Source organism: Pyrgilauda ruficollis, unplaced genomic scaffold (genome assembly GCF_017590135.1).
Source record: "Pyrgilauda ruficollis isolate IOZ18807 unplaced genomic scaffold, ASM1759013v1 scaffold95, whole genome shotgun sequence".
Taxonomy (NCBI): domain Eukaryota; kingdom Metazoa; phylum Chordata; class Aves; order Passeriformes; family Passeridae; genus Pyrgilauda; species Pyrgilauda ruficollis.
Genome location: NW_024531599.1, coordinates 1,529,245 through 1,552,872, shown reverse-complemented (window position 1 = coordinate 1,552,872; position 23,628 = coordinate 1,529,245). Strand labels below are relative to the sequence as shown.

General features: G+C 59.9%; 1 protein-coding gene across 1 annotated transcript in view; it reads left to right on the top strand.

Annotated features, from left to right (window-relative positions):
* The window catches only part of KIF21B (kinesin family member 21B), a 42,779-nt gene that overhangs the window by 526 nt on the left and 18,625 nt on the right, over positions 1-23,628 (top strand). The window contains exons 2-14 of the mRNA XM_041489597.1: positions 14,401-14,623; positions 14,949-15,131; positions 17,309-17,458; positions 17,686-17,820; positions 18,156-18,323; positions 18,789-18,904; positions 19,467-19,662; positions 20,568-20,757; positions 20,867-20,930; positions 21,732-21,956; positions 22,209-22,290; positions 22,763-22,880; positions 23,167-23,358. Coding sequence (XP_041345531.1) covers positions 14,401-14,623; positions 14,949-15,131; positions 17,309-17,458; positions 17,686-17,820; positions 18,156-18,323; positions 18,789-18,904; positions 19,467-19,662; positions 20,568-20,757; positions 20,867-20,930; positions 21,732-21,956; positions 22,209-22,290; positions 22,763-22,880; positions 23,167-23,358 — 2,042 coding nt within the window. The remainder of the gene's footprint in view (positions 1-14,400; positions 14,624-14,948; positions 15,132-17,308; positions 17,459-17,685; positions 17,821-18,155; positions 18,324-18,788; positions 18,905-19,466; positions 19,663-20,567; positions 20,758-20,866; positions 20,931-21,731; positions 21,957-22,208; positions 22,291-22,762; positions 22,881-23,166; positions 23,359-23,628) is intronic.

The window sequence follows — 23,628 nt, the reverse complement described above, 5'->3', positions numbered from 1 at the left end:
TCCACCCGCCCCCACCGCCCGCCATCCCCCGTGGCCGGCGGAGGGCGAGGCTGGGACCCCCGGCTCCTCCACCTGCAGGCGGGCGCCCAGCCTGGGCAGCTCCCGGCTGCTGCGCGGGTGGCTTTGGCCGTCCGAAGTGTCACCGGGATGCCGGGCATTGTGGGGGCTCCGTGCCCGCCCCCCCGCTGGGTGGTGGGAAGCGATGCGGTATCTCGGTGTCCTTTGTGCTGGGAACAATGCGCCTGCAGACCCGCACCTCACTGAGGAGCTGCTGGCGGTCTCGGAGCCCGCCGGGGCTCGGGGAGCTGCGGGAGCTCGGGGGGCGTGGGCCGGGCGAGGCCGAGCCCCGCGGGAACGGGTGACACCCCCCAGTGTCACCCTGGTCTTTGTGAGCGCCATGCCCGGCCCGGTGTGCGGCGGCGGGGCTCTGCCGCTCCCTGCCCCTCGGGAGGAAGGAGTCTCCGCCGAAAGACGGGATCGCGATCCCACGGAGCGGCACCGCGGGACCCTGCCCGGCCCGGGACCCTGCCGCGGCCGGAGCCGCCGTCCCGCGGGGGAAGGCACCGGCCGGCCCCGCTCGCCCCGTGCCTGTGCCGGGCAATCGCATCTGCCGGGCCCGTGGTGGTGGCGGAGCGGATCCGGCCCCGCAGCCCGTCCCGCAGCGGACACGCCGTGCCTCCCCCCGCTCTGTGCCCCGCCGGCACGGGCAGTGCGGGCTGGCGGCTGCGGGGACCGTGCCGGGCTCGGGGGGCACTGCCCGCGCCCTGCCTGGTCGGAGCGGGAGCACAAAAGATGCTGCTGGTGCAGCGGCAGTGATGGAGGGAGAGGGGTGGGTGTGGGGCTGTGTGTGCGTGTGCACGCGGATGAGCAGGGCTGTGTGCGTGTGCACGCGTGTGTGTGCACCGCGACACCTCCCAGCTCCCCCGGCCCCTCCATCCTGCTCGCCCTGGCACCAGCCCCAGGGGATTTTTTTTGTCGTTCTCCTCCGGAGAGGCCGAGGGTCGAGGCCGGGCTTTGGCTGTGAAGGATGGGGGAGCTGCAGGAGTGACGGCAGCCTCTGCTGCGGTTGCTGCTGGGGTGGCTGCCCAGGGGCAGGGGGGCTGTGCCAACACAGAGTGTCTGTGCCAGGACACTGACCCGGGAACCGAGTTAATGCCGACCGTGGGGGTGGGGATTTCCTCCTGGCCGGACTCTTCCCATCTCCATCCTGCATTTGTTTCGAGATGATGCCTTTTACCACCATCCTGGAGATGGGGTGGGTGCCCCGCGGCATGGCGGCTGTGGAGTCGTTTCTGCGGGGCTCTCCTAATCCCTCAGGTCTCTTCCAGCACTGGGGTCCTGGGCTGGCTGGTGCTTAGCTAGGGTACCGCAGCGGGGAGGTGGCTGGGGTGTGCAGCATTGCAGTGGGGCTGGAGAGCTCATGGTGAGGGTCCAGGCAGGGGGGAGGGCTCCAGCCCTCTTGCACCCCTTCCTTGAGGGAGTGAGCCAACATCCTGCTCAGAGCAGGAGAGAGCTGGGCACCCGGCGGGATGTGGTGCTGGAGGTGAGTCGCGAGGACAAAGGAGCAGGGCTGGCAGCGAGGAGGCTGCAAACAAAGCCATCAGGTTGTGACGCCGTGCAGGAAGGTGGCTCTGATGCTGAGCTGAGTGTGCAAGGGCTGAGCTGCTCTCCCTGCAGACCACCCACCTTTTCTGCCACAGCAGCCCCGGGGAGCTGGGGCTGGGTCCCCTCCTGTCCCGGGCTTGGAGCAGAGCGAGGTTTTCCTTTGTCAGTGCTGGTGACACCCTGCCGGTGAAGCAGCCAGGCTGCAGGATTCTCTAAGAATCCTTGAAGTAAACCTGCCCCAGATCCCACCTCTCTCAGCCATCAGAGCACAGAGGAGATTGAATGTTTCTGGGATGCAGCAGGACACAGATCAAAGCTCCCCTTTTGTCCCTTGATAATAACATGAATGGGCCAGTTGTGCAGTTTCTTTGGGGTCTCTGTGTCTTTCTTTGGGGTCTCTGTGTCTGTGCTGCTGGTGAGAGGGAGGTGGGACCTGGGGAAGGGCCAAGGATGCTGGAAAGTGATGGTGGTGTTGCTGGGGATGATCCAGCTGATGTCAAGAGGTGCCACAGCCATCAGGACCCATTTCTGTGCTCCCACAGAGCCCTTGGGGTGGGAGGAGTAGGGACAGTTGAACAGAGATGCTGGATCTGTGCATCCTGGTTCCTGCTGATTGTCTTGGTCTGGCAGGAGAAGGCAGGGGAGATGATGTGGTGTTTCACTGTCAGCTTCACAGGCTCTCATCTTCTCAAGGCCCTCATCTGCCCCATTTGCACTGGGCTCCCAAGACCCTGGGAGCTGAGCTCTGGGGACATGATTTAGGCTTCCCACGTGCTGGCAGGGAAATGGCCGGTACCTGCGGCAGTGCTGCTGTCAGCAGAAGGAAATGCAGGCCCAGCAGCTCCTCCTGGCCCAGGGCTGATTTGTTCCTGTACCTTGTACCTGCAGCTCAGACCTGCAGTGTCTGCAAGGGCAGGGCTGGGTCCTGCCCTGGCCCTGGCCCTCCCTGCCAGCAGGGTCTGCTTTGCTTGCCCCTTAGCCTGGAGTGTGACTTGCATGTGTCACTGTGTCTCCTGGGGCAGGTTCTGAGTATGACTTGTGTCTCCTGGGGCAGGTTCCTGGTGTCACTGTGTCTCCTGGGGCAGGTTCCCGGTGTCACTGTGTCTCCTGGGGCAGGGAGGAGCCGGCAGGGCCGGGCTGTGCTTCAGCAGGCCGTGCCGGGGTAGCGGTGTCTGCAGGGAGCTGCCTCCTGCCATGGTGGTGCAGAGCAGGGCCGGGGGCCCGTCCTCCTCAGCAGCAGCCGCTGCTTCCTCCTTGTAGGTGACCTTCAAAAGGGTGGCTGCAGTGCAGCCAGAGCAGCTCCCCACTCCTGCCCTCTGTCCAGGAGCGCGGCCTTGGTTTGGGGCTTGGCACAGGAATGTGAGGCTGGTGCCCCTCAGCACAGCCCCCTCCAGGACCGCAGGCAGGTGCTGCCAGCTCCTGCAGCCACAGGGAGCCAGGCCGTGGGACTGTGCTGCCTGCAGGAAGCAGAGCTCAGCCCGGTAGTTCTGCAGTGTCAGGAAGGGCTGATGGCATGTATTGACCCCCAAGCCATTAAACTGCTTGGCTGGAGGCCTGAGTGGCCTGGCTGGCTGCAGAGCTGCTCCCTGAGGGCACCTCCAAACTGGCTACTTTGAGAGAGAGCAGCATCCCCTGTGCCAGAGCTGCCATGGCACTGAGCATGCCTGGCCTGCTGAGGAGACGCAGGAAACGGAGCTTGTGAAATTGGGGAAGGAAGTTGAGTCGTATTTCAAGTTTATTTAAACTCTGCAACCTCCAGTGCTCTGCTGCTCTCGCGGCCGCCCCTGCTGCGATGCTCTTGGCCCACACCAGAGCCCGTGTCTGGCTGGTGTCTGAAGAGGGACTCCAGCTCCTCCTCAGAGTCCCTCCCCTCATCATCACACACCCTCTGGGTGCCCGGCCAAGTGGCTGAGCTGGCAAAGGCCTGATGGTGGCATCAGCTGGGCTCCAGCCCTGCCAGGGTGCTGGCACCTCTAGCGCCACATGGCTGGGGCTCTCTGCCTGCTGGGGTGCTTTCTGTGAGCCCAGAGTGTCTGGTACCAGCTGAGGTCAGTCACTGAGGAAGTGGAGCTGTAGCCCTTCCACATCAGCTGATCTGGGGTGGATTTGGATCCTTTGGAAAGGTGGTGTGAACCCAATTTGTGCCACTGTCCGTGCTGCCCAAGGGCTCCAGCGGGGAGAGGGAGGGTGCAGCCCTGGTACCTGCTGCCCACCATCCCCTCCCTGCTGCTGCTGTGCCTTGGAGCCCTCTGGTGTGGTCCTGGGGGGCACTGGCTCCTGCCAGCTTTGGCTGGTATTGGCCTGGCTTTGCTCAGCTGTTACAGCGAGTGCAGGGAGAGATAAGGCAATCAATTCCACCCCAAGGCACGGGATGTGACTGTCTCCTGGAGGGGGAGGGGAAGGGGGGAGGGGAGCAGCCCATCCTGGTGCTGGGCACAGCCCTGGGGTGCTCTGTCTGCCATCTGCAGGGTCAGGGGCCGCCCTGATCCCTGGAAGGAAAGATCCCCGGAGACTGCTCTATCCTCAGGGTGCTGCGCTGGCAGACCACCCCTGTGGGCACCCCAGCCCCTTCCTCTGCAGCCTTTGCACCTGCTGAGGGCAACTCAGCCATGGCAGAGGGGCCCTGCCCCATCCTGTGCTGCTTTGCTGCTGGGCTGAAGCCACCCAGACACGCTGCTGCTCTGCTTTCGCTTTGGGGCTTTGCAGCCTGCTGTGACTCGGGCTGTGTGTTCCAGGAGCAGGGGGACAGCGGCTCCCCAGCCTGGAGGGAGCTTTTGGGGACCATGCTGGGTCCTGGGCCGGTGCTGAGCCCAGGTGTGTGCTCTGTGCCTGCCTTCAGCCAGGCACTCAATCGGCTTGTACAGGAAATGTTCAAAGGGGATGGAGACGGAGTGAGGGGGGAGCAGGGCTGCACCCCCGGATGTGCCAGCGCCCACAGCAAAGCAGCTTGGGCAGGGTTTGGTGCCTGCACACATCACCCACCGCAGGGGATTTAGCTGAGCACCGTGGAGCCTCAGCAGAGCCCAGGGCCTCCCAAGGATCAGTCCGAGGACGGAGCCAGCTGCTGCCTCAGCAGTGAAATTGGAGGCAGGAGAAAATTGCAGATGAAGCCCCAAACAAAGCTGTCAGAAACATGGCTCCTGGCCCCCGGGGAGGAAAGGTGATATCCTCTGTGAGCCCAGTGTGAATCACAGAGCCAGGCCTGGCCAGTGGCTGTACTGCTGTTCCTGCTGGGGGTGGGGTGGCCCCGGTGGTCCCACAGGGCTATTTCCTGCTGGAGGCTGTCAAAACACTCAATGCCACTGGTTAAACAGCCGGAGGATTTGGGATGTGGTGGATTGTGAGAGCGATGCCACTGGTTAAACAGCTGGCAGATTTGGGATGTGGTGGATTGCGAGGGCAGCTGCTGCTGGGGTCTGCTACAGGAGATCAGTCTGCAGGGGCTCCCTCTGCACCCTGGGCAGCTGCTGATGGGTTTTACTTTGGCTTGGTGGAAGGGACAGTGACTGGCACCTGCCTGCCACCCCTGCCCTCCCTGGGCAGAGCAGGAGCCAGCCCTGGTGTGTGCTTGTGTCCCCAGTGCCCTGCACTGCTGTGGGGTGCAGGCTGCCTCCTCTTGCTCGGGATCTGCCCCCTGCTCTCTCCACATGGAGGCCACGCAGTCACTACCCCCACTGCCAGGGGAGGGCTCAGAGCTGAGCCCCAGGACTGGGACATTCCCTTTCCTAGCCCTGCAGCTCCTTGGAGCCTGACATGGCTGGGGAAGATTTCTTGTCACAGCTTGCTGTGGTGGAGCCTGGTGCCAAGCTCCCCTGTCCTGTGTCCAGCTGCCCCAGGGGCTGTGGGCACCTCCCTGCCCGCTGCCCATGCCCGGCTGTGGCAGTGAGATGTTCCCATCCCTGCTCTGGTCTGGGGTGCTGGCAGGGAGCTGAACTGCTCCTCCTCCTCCCCATGCCTTCAAGCACTGAGTTCCCTGGCCCAGTGTTGCATGGCTGGAAAACACAACCCAGCTGGTTCACGATGCTGTGGTCTCTGCTCATCCATTATTTCAGAATGGACCTGCCTGAGGAAGACATTAGGTCAGAACGTTCGCTGGCCCTTGCCCAGGTGAGGGGCTGGGTTTGCTCCTGGGTACTTCAAAGCATCCCCCATCCTGCTGGCCAAGGGCTTGGCATTTATTAATTTCTAATTTTATTTATTTTATATATAAATTATATATATTTATGCTATATATAATTATGTATATTTATTTTTATCCATTTATTTATTTCTATAAATATATATTATCCATATCCATTTATATCCATTTATTTATATTTATTTATTTATATCCCTTTGTTTATATTTTGGGGAGGGGCTGGAGAGGCACCTCTTTTGTACCACCTGCTCCCATGTCTTGTGGGCAGGTTTGCTCTGGTGTTCCTGGTGGGCTCTGGGGCTGCAGAATCTTCTGCCCAGGTCCGGTTGTTGTTTCCCCAGTGGCACTGGAGTGCACTGGGAGGCTGCCAGCGCGCTGGCTCTAGGGCAGCCTTATCTCCAGTATGGGCACACCACAGTGGTGCTGGGGTGGCAGTGGGACGTGGGGACCTTGCGGGGGCTCCTGGGAAAGGGGGAGATCCCGTGGGTGGGATTTGCTGAGCTGGGGGAAAGGGGAGGCTCAGTGCTGGGGTGCAGAGTTGGGGTGGGGAGGGGTGTCCATCTGTCCCCATCAGAGCTGGGGGTTGCTGTGCTTTGCAGGGTCAGGCTGATGGCCTGGCAGGCCCAGGGCCTGTTGGTGAATTATGGTTTCCTTTAACTCCCCATTCATTGCCATACTGCTGCTGAGGCTGTTTTGGGGGCTGTTCTGCATGGCTGGAGGGGAGTTGGGGCCCTGCTGGGGCATGTGTCACATCGTGTGTGCTGTCACACGTGTGTTTCCCACCCCACTGGGGTCTGGTGACGCTGCACCCCTTACAGGTGACTGTGCTGGCTCTGTTGTGTGCAGACATCCTCCTGGTGCCCCCCTTGGGCTGATCCCAGGCTGGGCCAAGGGCAGTCCCTTACAGGGGTGAGGCTGGAGTCCAGGGACACCCCAAACTGGATTGGCTGTGCTCCCCTCTCCCCTGCATCCCCTGGGCCATGCTGGTCCCTGCCACGGGCTGGGTGTCCCTGCTGCTGGCCCATGCGTGTCCCTCAGCCTGCCATGGTCCCAGCACAGAGCAGATGGTGCAGCTCACAGCCTCGTGCTCCTGCCAGAGCTAATGAGCAGCACATGGTGCCTGCCACGGCCTGATTTAAAGGTTTCCCTAAGCCTGGGAAAGTCTGGAGTGGTGGGATTAGGGGGAGCCCAGGGGGCTCAGGGGTGTGAGGCAGGCTTGTCCTGCACAGGAGCAGGCTGGGTGGTGTTGGGATGGGCTTCCTTGGGGCATGGATGTAGAGGCATGTTTCCCTTTGGGCTGTGCCCCGTGGGGCACTGGGTGCACCCAGCTCTGTGGGCTGTCCAGGCTGCCCAGGAGCTCTGTCTTGGCCCAGTGCTGATCCAGTTGTGCTGGCTGTGGCACCCTGCCTTGGCAGGGTTTGTTGGGCCCCGTGGCACGGGGGGCTCTGTGCTGCTCTGTGCCTGCTGCTCTGGGAGGTGCCTGGCTATATCTCTTAATTGGACTGTTTGCTGACCAGACCTGGCAGTCTCCAGGGAGCCTGATTCAATTTTCTCTGATTGCTAAGCCACTTCCCTGCCGTGGTAATTAAATGCTGAACCTTGTCTTGGTTTGTGTCCAATATAACCTATGTGCAGAGAGGCAGCCCTTGGCAGCCAGCCCTCTCCCTGGTCCCCATGCTCAGGGAGAATGGGGCTGGGAGATCCTTTCCCAGGCAAAGGGAAGATTCTCCTATGGGATCTGGGCCTGGGCAGCCACTGGGGAGTGTGGGCAGCCCCATCCATGCTTGAGGTGTGGGAAAACCTGGAGCACTTCATTCTGATCCTACCCTGGGGAGCTGCTTGGCCAAGCTGAGAGCCCCACACACCTCCTCACCTACTGGGTGTGTGATGCCTGGGCTATCCTTGGCCCATGAGATGTCCTGGAGGAGCATTGGAGGATGAGAGAGCTGCTCCTCCTGGCTGCCCTGGGCTGATGGTGGGATCACAGGGCAGCAGCAAAGCATGGGCAGCAGGCTTGGGGCAGAGGAGGGGTGAAGCTGGGGAGCAGAAAGGACAGCAGGGCTGGCAGGGGGCTGTGTGCAGGCCTGGGCTGCTGGGCAGCTGCTCCTGCAGCTCTGATGCCGGGGGGCTGGAGGGAACTGGTGCCACTGGGAGCAGAGCTGGGGCCATGGTGGGAGTGGGAGCAGGGCAAGCAGGGGGTATGGGGGTGGGAGTGGGGTGAATGCAGATGGTGTGGGGTGTGGGGTGAGCACAGGTGATGTGGGAGCAGAGACAGGAGCAGAATGAGCGCAGGCAGTGTGGGGAGAGGAGCCAGGTGCTGTCTGGGCTTGCCCAGCCCACCTGTCCTGACAGGCTCTCAGAGCTGGGCTGTGCCCCTGGTGGGCTCTGCCAGCTCCAGCTCTGCCAGCCCACAGCAGCTGATGCCTGTGGCTGGGTGAGGGGCAGTGCCTCAGCAGCATTGTCCCTCTGCAGACAAGGTGGACAAGAGGTAGTGGCGATGAGCATCTGGGGCCTGGCACAGAGAGGGAAAATCCCATGGAGCTCTTCCACCCATCACTCTCCAGCTCTCTGGCTCTGCTCCCTGGGCAGCCAGCCCTTCCTGGCTGGGCAGCCTCCTTGGGAGGGAAGAGGAACAGCTCTTTGTAGGGTCTGCAGGCAGCTTGCAGAGAGGTCTTGGAGGGACAGGAGCTCTTTGTGATCCCCCAGTCTGTGAGCAGCTGCCCTACAGCCCCCTGACAGTGCCGGGAAATGTTGGAGGTGGGTGTGCTCAGGCTCCCTGGGAGGTGGAGCAGCCCCTGTGTGACATGGGTGACCCTGGCTGATAGATCTGGGTCCCTCTGCCCCTGCGCCAGGGCAGCTGTGTCTCAGCAGGGTGGTGTGGCCTGCTGTGTGCCCACAGGCAGTTTGGTGGGGTGGGGTGGGGCTGTCATGGCTCTGGCTCTGTGCTGGAGGGCTGTGGGAGTGTGCTGCTTGGCTTTGGCAAAGCGCTGGAGGCCAAAGGATGCGCTGAGCCCCTTGGGGCTGCCGTGGTGCTGGGCTGGGACACAGGAAGCTGAGACAGCTGGGTGAGGAGGGCATGAACCCAGCAGTTCATGTCAGCCAAGCTGTGCTTTCCCATGCAAGGAGACAGCCTCCCTTCGGAGTGCAGGAGGCTGGGGCTGTCATGGTGTGTGCAGCCCTCACCGGGGGATACTGGCAGTGCCAGCTGACCCCATCCCTGTGCCTCTTGTAGGGCTTGAGATGCTGGGCTGGGGAGATCCCTCCCAGGAGGCTGTGCCTGCTGGGATCAGGGACCCCCAGGCTGACCCTGCCTGTGGAGCTGCCTCACAGTGCCCACCTGGCACTCGGCTCCCAGCCCCTCCTGCACTCCCCCAAGCCTGGCATGGGGCAGCAGTGCAGAACAGCTCACCCTTTGTGCCTGCCCAAGCTCCTGTGCCTCAGCTCCTGCCCCTGGGTAGCAGGACCCTCTCCCCGCCCTCCTCCCAGATGCTCGGTCTCCGTGGCAGCCCAGCCATGGAGACAGCGCTTTCAGAGCCTGCCAGCCTGGCAGGGATGGCAAGGGGGGCAGTGGAGACGCTCCAGCCGAGCTCCCCTTTGTGTGTGTCCCTGCGTGGCTCGTGCTGATGGCTTTGGATGCTGGTGCTGGATCAGGCTCCTGCTGGGACGCCCGTCATCGCCCCAGCGGGAGCTGCCGGTTGGGGAGGAATGTTCTGCACCCCTGCCTGCCCCTCTGTGTGTCCGTCCATCCATCCTTCCACCTCCTGCCTGCTGCACTGGGCTGCCTGGGAAGGTTTTCTTGGCAGGAGTGTTTGGCTGGGACTGTGCAGCTCTGTCCTGGCTCTCTGTTCCTTGTCACCATCCCTTGGCAGGGAGCTGAGGGGTTGGTGTGGCTGTGGTCCTGCTGGCTTTCTCCTTCCTGGGGTGCCTGTGCTGAGCCTGGTGTGCTCATATGGGCAGGAGGGAGATGAGCACTGAGCAAGCTGCTGGCCTCAGGACAGGCTGTGTCCTCCCCGTGTCAGCTCTGGGCAGAGATGGTCACCAGGGCCAGCGTGGGGCTGTCAGGGAGAGCTGGGGCTTAGGGCACTCCTGCCAGGCTGGGGGTGGAAGGCAGCACCCTGCTGCTGAACTGCTGGGTGATTTTGGTTGCCACTTAACACTTAGGTTGTTAATTGTCACATAATCTGTGTCATGGGCTCTCAGCAGGGCAGCAAGGCTCTCAGTGTGTGTCCCAGTCCTGCAGGCCAGGGCACCTGAATGCTTTTGGCTCTGCTGTGTGTCCCATTGGCTGGCACAAGCTGTCCTCAGGGCTGGTGGCTCATGACCAGGTGTGGAGCAGGTTGGCTGACAGGTGAGGGAGCAGCTCCATCATTCACAGATTTGACCCTGACAGCATCATACCCAGTTCTTCCGGACCTATGAGCAAACAGCAAGTGGCCAGGATCTTTTTTGGTAGTGGTAGGGACAAGGAGTGCCAGAACACACTCAGATGGTGACTTTATGGCCACTAAAGTTGCTCATCTCTGTTGGAGAACGTGGGAAGCTCAGGCAGAGGATGGCAAGCACTGTGACCTCTGCAGCATTACCAGCTGGGGTTGAGAACAGGGCCAGGGAGAAACCCGGGCTGGCACTGTGGGGGATTGTCATGTTTGGCTGGAAATCTGCTGGCAGGAAAGGACCTGGGGGATGCTGTCAGTGGTGCCCACGTGTGCCCAGGTGGCCAAGAAGGCCAATGGCACTTGGCTTGTACCAGCCATAGGACCAGGGCAGTGCCCATCCCTCTGAATTGGGCACTGCTGAGGCACCTCCAGCCCTGAGGAACCCTCACAAGAAGGACGTTGAGGGGCTGGAGCGTGTCCAGAGAAGGGAATGGAGCTGGAGAAGGGGCTGGAGCACCAGAAGCAGCTGAGGGAGCTGGAAAGGGGCTCAGCCTGGAGAAAAGGAGGCTCAGGGGGGACCTTGTGGCTCTGCACAGCTCCTGACAGGAGGGGGCAGCCAGGGTGGGGGTTGGCATCTGCTCCCAGGTAAAGTGACAGGACAAGAGGAAACGGCCTCAAGTTGTCCTGGGTAGGTTTAGGTTGGATACTAGGAAAATTTTTCTCCTTGATAGGGTGGTCAGGCACAGGCTGCCCAGGGCAGTGGTGGAGTTGCCATTCCTGAGGGTTCACAATATGTGTGGGTGTGTCACTTGGGGACATGGTTTATGGTGACATGGCAGAGCTGGGTGAATGGTTGGGCTTGGTGATCTTAGAGGGTGTTTTCAACCTAAACAATTCCATGATTCTACATTTGGAGTTATCATGGTGCCTGAGCATGGCTTGGAACTACACATGAACACCTCCCTAACCCAGCTAGGGTCTCACATTGCCCAGTTCCCAGCCTGGTGGGATTCTTTAGAGGGCAGGGGTACAACACTCTGGTGCAGGAGAGCTGGGGCAGTTGGACACTGGAGAGCAGGAGGAGCAGCTGCACTGGCCTAGAGAAACCCTCTGAGATGTCTCCTGGTGGCTGCATGAGGCCCCCATGATGCTTTGTGATGTCTCTGTGCTTTCCCATGTGAGTTTTGGCAGCTGGTGCCCGTCCATGGCCGCTTGCTGCACTCATCCCACTCTCATTGCAGAGTCTGTAGTGTTTGTCCACCAGCTGGCAGCAGCTCCCAGGGACATCCCTGGTGAGGCTTGGCCAATTTCCTGAGGGGCAGGATCTCCCTGGGGGATTCCTGCATCTCCAGTGTCTCTCTAGCACTGGGGAGATGGGACAGGATGGCGTGGGGGAGCACTGGGGACTGGCACCTGGGTCCTCCCCAGCCCCATGGTCCCCTGGCTGGGAGGGCCAGGGTGAGGAATGGGCCTCTTGGGTGCTTGGAGCTGTCTGGGCAGTGAGGTTTGGGGAATGGCAGTGGGGCAGATGTTGGTGTATGGGCGCTGGAACAGCCCAGCATGGCCAGGCTCAAAGTGGGCTCCTTAGTGCCCTGTGGAAAATTTGTGTGTGCACACCCCTCTAGTACTGCTGCTCGTGCTGGTCCCAATCCCCTTGCAGGTATTTAACCCCCTGGGGGGAGTGGAGAGACAAAGAAATGTTTTGCTGAAAACCTGCTCTCATTTTTCCTGAGAGGGGAAAAAATTCCCAAATGTATTGTGGCTCCAGTTTGTTCCTCTGCCCATTCCCTGGGGCTGCAGTTGCTGTTCATGTCTAGGGCGGGGAAGAAAAGAGGAACAGCTCTTGCTGTTCAAGATGATGCACATCATCTTGCTCCAAAAGTAATTAAAGTCAGGGATAATTTTTCTGGAGGAGGGTGGAACCCTGGGAAGGCGACAGGAACGAGTCTGGGACTGAGCACATCAGAAGCTGCTTTTTATTGTGGCTGCTGAGCTAAATATATCCACAGAGGCACAGAGCTGTTCCCATGCGTCTGCTGTGTGGGGTGAGGGGTGCAGGGTGCTTGGCACTGCCTGCCCTGCCAGGGGCACCCTGTGCCCCCAAACACAGCCCAGCGCCCTCCTGGTCTTTGCTCCTGGGTGGGTGAGGATCAGAGACTCATGCACAAAGCTGTGTCAGGGCAGGTTTAGGTTGGATATCAGGAAAGGTTCTTCCCCCAGAGGGTGCTGGGCACTGCCCAGGCTCCCCAGGGAATGGGCACAGCCTCGAGGCTGCCAGAGCTCCAGGAGTGTTTGGACAGTGCTGCCAGGGATGCCCAGGGTGGGATTTGGGGATGTCTGTTCAGGGCAGGGGTTGGGCTGGGTGATCCCGGCGGGTCCCTTCCAGCCCAGGACATTCCATGATTCTGAGTCCCAGTGCACACAGCGGCTGCTCAGGTCTCAATGTGGCTTGCCAGGGATGTGGTTTGAAGGAATTAATAGCTGTGTTTATGGAGCACCCGGGGACTGGAGCTGTGCAATCATTAGCACTAATGAGAGCTATCTCCATTGTGCTTGGCTCCAAACTCCTTTTTCCACGAGTCCCCTGGGAGCCCCCAGCTTCCTGCAGCCGGTGCATCACCACAGGCAGAGCTGTGCAGCCCAGCAGAGGGGCAGTGTGTGTGCAGCCCTGCAGTGGAGCAGTGTGTGTGCAGCCCTGCAGAGGGGCAGTGTGTGTGCAGCCCTGCACAGGGGCAGTGTGTGTGCAGCCCTGCACAGGGGCAGTGTGTGTGCAGGGCTGCAGTGGAGCAGTGTGTGTGCAGGGCTGCAGTGGAGCGGTGTGTGTGCAGCCCTGCAGAGGGGCAGTGTGTGTGCAGGGCTGCAGAGGGGCAGTGTCTGTGCAGCCCTGCACAGGGGCAGTGTCTGTGCAGCCCTGCACAGGGGCAGTGTCTGTGCAGCCCTGCACAGGGGCAGTGTCTGTGCAGCCCTGCACAGGGGCAGTGTCTGTGCAGCCCTGCACAGGGGCAGTGTCTGTGCAGGTCCAGCTGCTCTGCTCTCATTCCCAGGCAGGGCTGAGTGCAGTGGGTGGGATGTGATGGGTGGGTCCGGTTCTGCCCGAGCCAGGAGCCAGCTCAGCCTCGCCTGTCCCGGTCCCATTGGCGAGTCCAAGGCTGGGGACAGCTTTTGGGCTGGGTGGTGCATTGCTTCAGACGGTGAGGACTGTCTTGTCTTGTTGTGGTTTTGCATTTTGCATTTCAAGCCTTTGTAGCTGTGGTTTGATGTGTCTGTGTCGGAGCGAGCAGGGCTGTGCTGATCTGGCTGCCCTGATTCTGCCAGGCTGGGGCTGATCCGGTGCCACAGCCCCTGCCTGTGCCCAGCCCTGCCAGGGGCAGTGGGGTGGATGAGCCAGTGCAGCCGTGAGGGGCTGGTGGGCCAGGGGCAGTTCTAGGTGCAGGCTCTGTGTGCCCAGCCCTGTCTGTCACCTCATTCATGGAGGTGTCTGGTGGTGTTTCTGGGATGTGTCACCCTCTGTTCTCAGCTGCAAACAGGCCAGGGTTATGGCTGGCTGTAGGAGCTGAAGCATCCCCTGCCCTGTATGCTCTGTGCTACAGGCAGAGGTGCTGTCTGTCCCCTGCCTGCATGAGCCACGTTTCCAGCAGGGGTTGTAGAATGTCCTGAGCTCGAAGGGATGCACAGGATTCAGCTCCTCGTCCTGTGCAGGACACCCCAGCAGTCTCACTCTGTGCCTGAGAGCATTGTCCAAATGCTCCTGGATCTCTGGCAGCCTTGGGGCCGTGCCCATTCCCTGGGGAGCCTGGGCAGTGCCCAGCACCCTCTGGGGGAAGAACTTTTTTCCTGATATCCAACCTAACCTTCCCCTGGCCCAGCTCCAGCTGTTACATTGGATCCTGTCACTGTCACAGAGAGCAGAGATCAGAGCTGCTCCTTGTGAGGGAGCTGCAGACCTCGATTGATCTGACCTCAGGCTGCTTTTGTCCAGTCTGAACAAGCCAAGTGACCTCAACTGCTTCTCATATGGTTCCTCAAGGCCCTTCACCATTTTTATGTCCCCCTCTGGACAGTCCTTTCTGTCCTTACACTTGTGGTGCCCCAAACTGCATCCAGCACTCAAGGTGAGGCTGCAGCAGTGCAGAGCAGTGGGGAGCAGTCTTTTCCCCCTGGCTGTGCTGGACTAGGCACACTCTAGGACATGAATCACAGGATGGGCTGTGCCCTCATCCTCAGGGCCAGACTGGTGTCCCCCAAGCCTGTGCTGCACTCAGCCTGCTTCTCTTCCCACAGGATCCGTCCGCAGCTGCCCAAAGAGAAGATAGAGGGATGTCACATCTGTACCTCGGTGACACCTGGCGAGCCACAGGTGCTGCTGGGCAAGGACAAGGCCTTCACCTATGACTTTGTCTTTGACCTGGACACGTGGCAGGAGAGGATCTACACGACGTGCATGGGGAAGCTCATCGAGGGCTGCTTCGAGGGCTACAATGCCACTGTGCTGGCCTACGGGCAGGTACGGGCTCTGCCCTCAGCCCTGGGCTCTCCAGGGATGCTGCAGAGGGCACCTGGGGAGGCTGAGGAAGGTGGAGGGTGTGTGAGATCCTGGGTGTGGAGAGAACGGAGTTGTCCCTGGTTGGGTGAGAGCTGGGGGCAGGGGTGGCCTTGAGTGGGAGGGGGGGTGGCAGGGCTGGGAGTGTGGGAGCTGATGTGTCTCTGGGGGTCACAATGGCTCAGAAAGGGCATTTGGGGAGCCTAAAGTAGCAGAGGGAACATGTGGGGTGCATTGGGCAGAGCTGAGCCTGGGAGGGCCCAGCCAGCTCCCCTCTGTCTCTGCACAGACTGGAGCAGGGAAGACCTACACCATGGGCACTGGCTTCGACATGAGCATCTCGGAGGAGGAGCAGGGCATCATCCCTCGGGCCATCAGCCACCTCTTCAGCGGCATCGAGGAGCGCAGGCGGGCGGCCCAGAGCCAGGGCGTGGCAGCCCCCGAGTTCAAAGTCAGCGCCCAGTTCCTGGAGGTGGGTGGGTAAGGGGAGGTCTGGGGGACACCATGGCCCTGCCCTGTCCTTGCTCCTGTGCCTTGGGCTCCACCAGATCTCTTGGCTGGCTCCTGACAGAGCTGGACCCTGGGACAGGCATGGGAATGGGGATGTGTGCTGGTGCAGTGGGACTGGAAGCACCTACGTGGCTACAAACTGGTGGAGGGAGCTCCCACCATGGGGAAGGGCCTTATGGCTTGGTCCCCTGGGAATCCAGGGGCTCTGGGCTGTCTTACCCCTGTCTGAGGTCAAGGATAGCCTTGGACCAGAGTTCCCAGTGAAACAGGAGAAGAAAGTGCCACTCTTGTGTGGGGGGATTTGGGGAAGGACTGTGCTATTTTATGTCCTTTGTTGCATCTCTGATCTTGAGAATGCATCCTCTCCTGCCTCTGCCCTGGCTTCTCCTGTTCAAAACCTCTTCTATTAACTGCTTCATTCCCTGGAGAAGTTTGTCCTGGGAAGCACATGGTCCTTGTGTGTTGGCAGCATTTTTCCTGGAGGTTGCTTCTGGGCTGAAAGAGCAAAGAGGTGCAAGTGAGAATTGTTTTAAGGTCCCAGTGAGAAAGCACAGGGTGGTGCTGAGCAAAGCTGAGCTCCCAAGCAAGCTTCATCTGGTTGAGGTTGTGAGAGGAGATGGGCAGGGAGGGGGCCTGTGCTGTGATCTTGCCTCCTGGTGGCTTTGTTGGCCATCACATATGGGTGTCTTCAGATGCTGATGGCTTGGAGAGGGCCCAAAGTCACTTCCATGCTGGAGAAATCCTTCCCAGTTATGTCTCCATCTGCAGAGCCCTTGCTCACTCTGTGGTGCTGTTGTGTCCTTCCATTTCCATCGCTTGGCCTATCCAAGCTCCTGCCCAATTGTGCTCGGTTTGTGGGGCTTCTCTTTAGGGATCCTTTCTGCTGGGATGGAAATGGGGACAGTTTCCTGCCTGTCCTGAAGTCCTGCGTGGCTAAAGCAGCACATGGCCACCTCAGGCACTGGTCACAAACCCCGTTGTCCTGGCAGGGGCACAGGACCCGTTCTGGCTGATCCCTGTCTTGTGACTGCTCCTGGGAGCAGGTTCTGGGAGCTGGTTTAAACCCTTGAGGAGTCTGGTGGCACCAGGGGCAGCCAGGGACAGATTAGTCTGATCCCTTCTGCTGGCCAGGAACCTGCAGTCCTTGGGTGACCCAGCACTCTGCACTGGGATGTGGGTGCAAGAGGTGACATTGAATGGTGGCAGCAGGGGGGACAGATGGGCAGGGGTGTCCCTCCACCCTAGGCTGAGAGGGGCTGCAGAGTTAGGATATGGATGGAGTCAGCTCTGGGGCAGCAGGGCTTTCCTGCTTGTCCAGCACTCCCTGGTCCCCCTTATCCCCTTTCCACCTGACAGAGAGGACATTGAGCTGTGATGGGAGTGAGGTTTCACTGGCTCATGTGGCCAGGTGAGCCAGGAAGCTGTGTAGCTCCTGGGCATCTGCTCAGTGGAGCTGCTTGTGTGCACCAGGAACTGGACAGGTTTGGGAAGCAGAAACCAACCCAAAGCTCAGAGCTTTGCATGGCAAGCTCTGGAGCACCAGTCTGATGAGGAGTGGCTGAGGGAATTGCGGGGCTCAGCCTGAGAAGAGGAGGCTCAGAGGGACCTCCTTTCTCTCTACAACTTCCTGACAGGAAGGTGGGGCTGGATGGGGGTTGAGCTCTGCTCCCAGGGGCAAGGAGCAGGAAGAGAGGAAACAGCCTCAAGTTGTGCCAGTTGAGTTAGATTGGATATTAGGAAAAATTTCTTCCCTGAAGTTGTGGTCTGGCATTGGCACAGGCTGCCCAGGGCAGAGATGGAGTCACCATCCCTGGAAGTGGTCAGAAGATGTGTGGCTGTGACATTTGGGGACATGGTTTAGTGGTGAACATGACAGTGCTGGGATAAATGGTTGGACTCAATGATCTTAGAGGGCTTTTCCAGTCTGAAGGATTCCATGGTTCTGTGCTTGTACCTCCTCTGGTACACATGCACACAGCCCAGCTCCCCTGCTCAGCCCTGCAGGCAGTGTGAGCACACACAGCTATGGGGGAGTGGCAGCAGGGTGCCAGAGGGCAGCTCCTGCCAGTCCTGCAGTGCCAGGCTTCAGCAGCCTCGTGCTTCCTCTGCTCACCCCACACCCCCTGCTGCCCTGCTCAGCTCTACAACGAGGAGATCCTGGACCTGTTTGACAGCACCCGCGACCCCGACGCGCGCCACCGCAAATCCAACATCAAAATCCACGAGGATGCCAGTGGGAGCATCTACACCACGGGGGTCACATCACGCCTCATCAGCTCACAGGATGAGGTGGGTGCAGGATGGGGCAGACACAGAGCAGGGCTGGCAGCTGGGTGCCACTGACCAGGGGTGTGCTGTGTGGGGACAGCTTGGGGGGGTAGGTCTCTCCCAGGATGGGAGTGCAGTCCTGGGAGTGTTCTGGAAAAGGTCATTGTGTCCACTGAGCTGCACAGGGTCTGTCCTGACCCCCTAGAAGGGTGCTTTAAGGTTTCCTTGCCTGCCTGGTGTCATTGCAGCTGATCCAGTGCCTAAAGCAAGGAGCTCTTTCCCGCACCACGGCCAGCACTCAGATGAACGTGCAGAGCTCCCGGTCCCATGCCATCTTCACTATTCACCTGTGCCAGACCAGAGTGTGTGCCCGCCCAGAGCTGGTGAGATGTGATCCTGCCTCGTGGCCAGGCTGTTCTTGGGTTCCATGTCCAGGTGATGCATGAAGTTCCCTTGGGAAGGGGAGGGGGTTTGAAGTCTGGAAAAGAGAAGCAGGGATTTTTCTGTCTTCTTTCCAGTCATAGCCTGCATTAGGATTTAATGGGAGCTGAGGGTGAGCTGATCCAAGGCAGGATGGCTCAGAGCAAGCTGCTCTTGGGGTGCTGTCCCCTTCTCTGAGGGGCTGGATGTGGAGGGTGAACACTCAGACTCTCAAGGCCAGGGTGCCTCTGCCTGCTCCAGTTTGGGGTGCTGACCCCTGGTGTGTCCCTGGCTGCAGGTGAATGAGGAGGTGAGCAGCCTTCTGGATGGATCCCAGCCTGCTGCTGAGTACGAGACCTTGACAGCCAAGTTTCACTTTGTGGACCTGGCTGGCTCGGAGAGGCTGAAGCGGACGGGTGCCACTGGCGAGAGGGCGAAGGAGGGGATCTCCATCAACTGTGGGCTGGTAGGCACCAGGCTGCACCAGTAGGCAGGGGGGTGGCAAGGCAAGGCCTGCCAGGGGAAGCCTCTGACACTTCTGGGTCTTGCTTGGAGCTGCCCTGTGCTGTTGGGGTATGCTGTCGTGGCTGGGGTTTGTGCTGCCTGTGCCTGATGGTGAGAGCATGCACAGTGCCAGTGGTGGGAGTACAGCTCTGCTGCCAAAGGAGACTCGTGCTGTGGGAAGGGGTACAGCTGGGCACAGGGGTGCAGCTCCCAGAAGGGTGAGATCTGCTAATCAGAGCTAAAAATCCCACCCTGGGGCTTGATGCTTCTCAGTGCAGCATGGGAGAGAGGCACAGCCCAGGCAAAGGGAAGCGCCACGCCTGCCCCTTGTGCAACCCAAAGCTGTGTTACAGTGTGTCCCCCAGGCCTGATGTGCTCTATCCTCAGCCAGGGCTGAATCTGGGGGGGCTTCCCTTTGTGTTGGTAGTTGGCCTTGGGGAATGTCATCAGTGCCCTTGGAGACCAGAGCAAGAAGGTCGTGCACGTGCCCTACCGTGACTCCAAGCTGACTCGCCTGTTGCAGGATTCCCTTGGGGGCAACAGGTAAGGGGGTCCCAGGTGGGGGCTGAGCTTGAGCCAAGGGCTGCAGGGGCTGTCCCCCTGCCCATGGGGCTGAGAGGGCTTTGGAGCTATGCAGCAGCTGTCTCAGGACTCCAGAGGCTGCCTGGTGAGGAAGAGATGCCTTCTTCCAGGCAAGGCATGACTTTGCAGATGCAGACAGCATCAGCCTCAGGTGCAATTAGCAGCTTTGGCAGAATCAGCTGATGCAAAACCTTCCTGAGCCCTCACATATCTGGGACTTGGCAAGTGATGGTGCCCAGAATGGGATTGAATTCCCTGCCTCTTCTCCAAAGAGGGAGGCATTGAGGAAGGGCTGCCTTTGCCCAGTGCTGTGTGATGTGCTTGAGGGGTCTTGTGGCTGCTCTGGCTCTGGGAGGGATGAACCCAGTTCATACCTTGTTCTAAAACCCAGAAGGGCACAGGATGGGCTTCCATCCAGGATGGGTGTCTGGGGGCAGTGCTCTGTGCTGAGTCCTGGGTTTGCACCTGCTGAGTTGCTGAGCTGTGCAGGGACTGTCTTTCACTCTGCCCTTGCATCCCCAAGCCAAACCATCATGATTGCCTGTGTGAGCCCCTCTGACCGGGATTTCATGGAGACCCTGAACACACTCAAGTACGCCAACCGGGCTCGCAACATCAAGAACAAGGTGGTGGTGAACCAGGACAAGACGAGCCAGCAGATCAGCGCCCTGCGCGCCGAGATCGCCCGGCTGCAGATGGAGCTGATGGAGTACAAGGCAGTGAGTGGTGCCATGTCCTGCTGTACCCAGCAAGGGAACCACTGCAGCGTTGTTCACTGCCCCCCAGTGGGATGGGAGAGAGGAGTGGGAGAGTAACAGTGAGAAAATTCCTTGGTTTAGGTACAGTTTAAGAAGTAAAGCAAACTAAGGAACTCATTCCTCATGTCCCATCACAGGGAGGTGTTCAGCCATTCCCAGCCCAGCACAGCTCTGTCAAGTGTAAAGTGACTTGAGACAACACTCAGGCATCCCCTCTTTCTGCTTCCTTCCCCCAGCTTTATATGCTGAGCATGACATCTGTGGTTATGGATATCCCTGTGGTGAGTGGGGGACAGCTGTCCTGGCTGTGTCACCCCAGCTCCTTGTGCACCCCTGGCCCAGTGCTGGTAGGGGCAGAACAGCTCCTGACTCAGCAGGAGCTAAATCATCCCTGTGGGATCAGTGCTGTTCTCAGCACAGATCCCAAACACAGCACCACACAAAAGCTGCTGTGAGGAAAATGAACTCCACCAAAGGCAAACCCAGCTGATGGAGCAACCCTGGTGAGGAGGCAGAGACATGTGCAGAAAGACCCCTCCTTGTGTTTGAGTTGGGGCAGGTTTAGTGGGACAGACCCTCCTGCCTCCCATCCCCTGCCCCCTAGGAGAAACTGCTAGGAGGAGTCAGGAGGTTTAAGAAACAGGGTCTCAGCTCCTGCCTGTCAAGGCAGGACCTTGGCCAGGTTTTGGGGGTGGTAAGGCAGGGAGAAGCTCTGAAGCATCTCCTACCCTCTGAATGTTCAGCTCAGGCTTTCCTGGTGCCTAGCTTTGTCCCTGCTGTGTCTGGGATTGCCCCCAGGGTTGCAGTGGTGGGTCTCCGTGTCCCAGCTTGCCCTGCCCTCAGGGGCTCCCCTGCTGTGCCCCCAGGGCAAGCGGGTGATCGGGGAGGACGGCTCGGAGGGCTACAGCGACCTGTTCCGGGAGAACGCCATGCTGCAGAAGGAGAACAGCGCCCTGCGCATGCGCGTCAAGGCCATGCAGGAGGCCATCGACGCCATCAACAGCAGGGTCACCTACCTCATGAGCCAGGAGGCCAACCTGATGCTGGCCAAAGCAGGTGAGGCTGGGCTGGTGCGTGGCATGCTGGGCCAGCCCGGGCAGCAGCAGGGCCGGGGGCTGTGGTACAGCAGTGTGTGCCTCTCTCCACCGCTGCCTCTGCGCTGCAGGTGACGGGAACGAAGCCATCGGCACCCTCATCCAGAACTACATCCGGGAGATTGAGGAGCTGAGGTGAGCGGGCACACAGCTGGGCACTCTGGGCTCCTGGGGCCAGGGGCTAGGGCTGCGTGGCTCACACAGCTCGGTGCCTCCAGCGTTGCTGGGGTGGACTGTAAGCCCTGCTGCTATGCAGGATTGAAGGAGGCCCAGCCTTGGTGCCAGGCAGTGCTTTGGCTATTGTTGTCCTTGGTATGGGCGTTGATGGAGGGGGAGGTCCTGTTTGAAGTGCCTGGGGTCTTCCAGGGACTGCTGCCTCCCAAAGGTGGGTCCATCCCAGTCTCTTGCTCGATCCTGGTAACCTGTCTGGCAGCATTGTGGCTTTCTGACCAATCATTAGGGGGAATGGCTTCGTAGTGACTCTGTCCTTGGCACACATCATATTCAGTCTGTAGAAGACTCTGGGGAGACCCTAGAGCCCCCTTCCACTGCCTAAAGGAGGCTTATAAGAAAGAGGGAGAGTGCTGGATTTTTTTTTTTTTAAGGTGGACAGATAGCTATAGGACAAGGGAAAATGGCTTTAAACTCAAAGTGGAGAGATTTAGATTAGAAGTTAGGAAAAAATTCTTCCCTGTGAAGGTGAGGCAGTGACACAGTTTGCTCAAAGCAGCTGTGGTTATTCCATATCTGTAAGTGTGTGGAGCTCAGAGCAACCTGGTCCAGTGGAAGGTGTCCCTGCCCCTTCCATAGCAGGAATGTGGAACGAGATGAGGTTTAAGGTCCCTTCGAGCCCAAACCACTCTGTGATTCTGAACCCAGGCAAGACCCACCCTGTAGGGGTGGCCCCTCTTTGACTGTGCTGTTTGCACTCCCTAGGACAAAGCTCCTGGAGAGCGAGTCCATGAACGAGTCCCTGCGCCGCAGCCTCTCGCGGGTCTCGGCCCGGCCCCCGTTCCCCGTGGGCTCCTCGCCGGGCGCGGGCCTGGCCGGGCTCTGCAGCCCCGCGGCTCCCCTGGACACCGAGGCCTCCGACGTGCTCCGAAGGGCCAAGCAGGACCTGGAGCGCCTGAAGAAGAAAGAGAGGCGGCAGCAGAGGAAGAGGTGGGGTCAGGTGTTGGCAAGGGGAGGCTGAGTCTGTCCCTGTGGGGTTGGGTCTCCTGCTTCCCCCAGCTCTGCTACGGCCAGAGCCCGCACATCTGCATTCCCCTCCCAGCCCTGCCCTGCCCTTGGTCGCCTTTTCCCATCACATAATTCCAGAGGCTGTTTTCCCCAAAGAGTCCAAAAGCAGGAGGGAGGGTGCCCAGCAGAACCTCTGTCATGCTGGGACTCACCAGCCCCCTCTGTTCCCCCCAGCCCAGAGAAGGAGGCGTTTAAGAAGAGGCAGAAACTGCAGCAGGACAATGGGGAGGAGACGGATGAGAACGAGGTGGAAGAGGTGAGTGGGCATCGTGCTCACACTGTGGGGGTGTCTGGGTGGTGGAGCACTGAAATTGCCACACGTGGGACAGGGACCAAGCTCAGCCTGGCACTGAAGCAGGCTGGAAGGGTCGTTCTGCTGAGGACTCCATGCTGGAGCAGGGCGGAAGCTGGGTACTCCCCAGTTAGCTTGGATGTAGAATGAGGAGTCCACGTTTTTGGGGGCTTGGTTTCAATCAGCATAGATGAGGAGGGGTCAGCTGGGAAGGGATGGATACAAGAATGGATGGGTCAAATTGCTGTTCCTCTCAACAGTATGTGCTGGTCCAGAAATGGTGCTGCAGCCCCTGGGAATCCTGTGTGGGAGGCCGAGTCCCACCTGGGGGGCTGTGGCCCATTGCTGTAGGGTGAGCTCAGGTTTGGAGGAGGGAGAAGCTGTGGCCAGAAGGACAGACCATCCTGTTGGCTGAGATTAGGCACTCATCTCTTAGGAGGAGGAAGAACAGGATGAGAGTGGCTGTGAGGAAGAGGATGGGCGCGAGGATGAAGATGAGGACTCGGGCAGTGAAGAGAGCCTGGTGGACTCGGATTCGGATGCAGAGGAGAAGGGTAAAGTGGAGATCTGTGTGCAGCCATGGGCATGGAAGGGCACTTGCTGGTATCTCTGGCAATGAGCTCTGCTCTTGGGGAGGCACAGCTCACCATGCCCCAGCCATGTCTGCTCTGCGGGACTTGGAAGAGCCCCAGGGCTGCTGCAGTGCTCTTTGGGTGCTGCTGCTCCCAGCACTGGGGGTTCCCATCAGCTCCTCTGCCCTCTCCATGTGCTGTGACTCAGTGGGGCCATGGAAGTGATGCTCCCCATGCCTCCCAGCCTGACTTTCTCCTCTGCCTCCAGCTGTGAATTTCCAGGCCGACCTGGCGGATCTGACCTGTGAGATTGAGATCAAGCAGAAGCTGATTGATGAGCTGGAGAACAGCCAGCGGCGTTTGCAGACCCTCAAGCACCAGTATGAGGAGAAGCTGATCCTACTGCAGAACAAGATTCGGGACACGCAGCTGGAGCGAGACCGGGTCCTGCAAAACCTCAGTGAGAACTGCCTCACCCTTGGGATCCCATTCTCAGACCCCAGTTCCAGCTCAAGCCCAGCTAACTCTAAGTCAAATCATCCACCCCTTGCCCTGGTAGAGCTTTGTCATCCCCCTACCTCCCCTTGAATCCCTGGCACCCCCAAGACTCTGCTTGTCTTGCTGTGGGAGCAGCATCAGTCAGCTGCACAGCTCTGGACTCTGCTGGTGCTGGAGAAGGGTGGCCAGGCAAAACCTCTTCCAGCCTTGAGCACCACTTCATGAGCTGGGG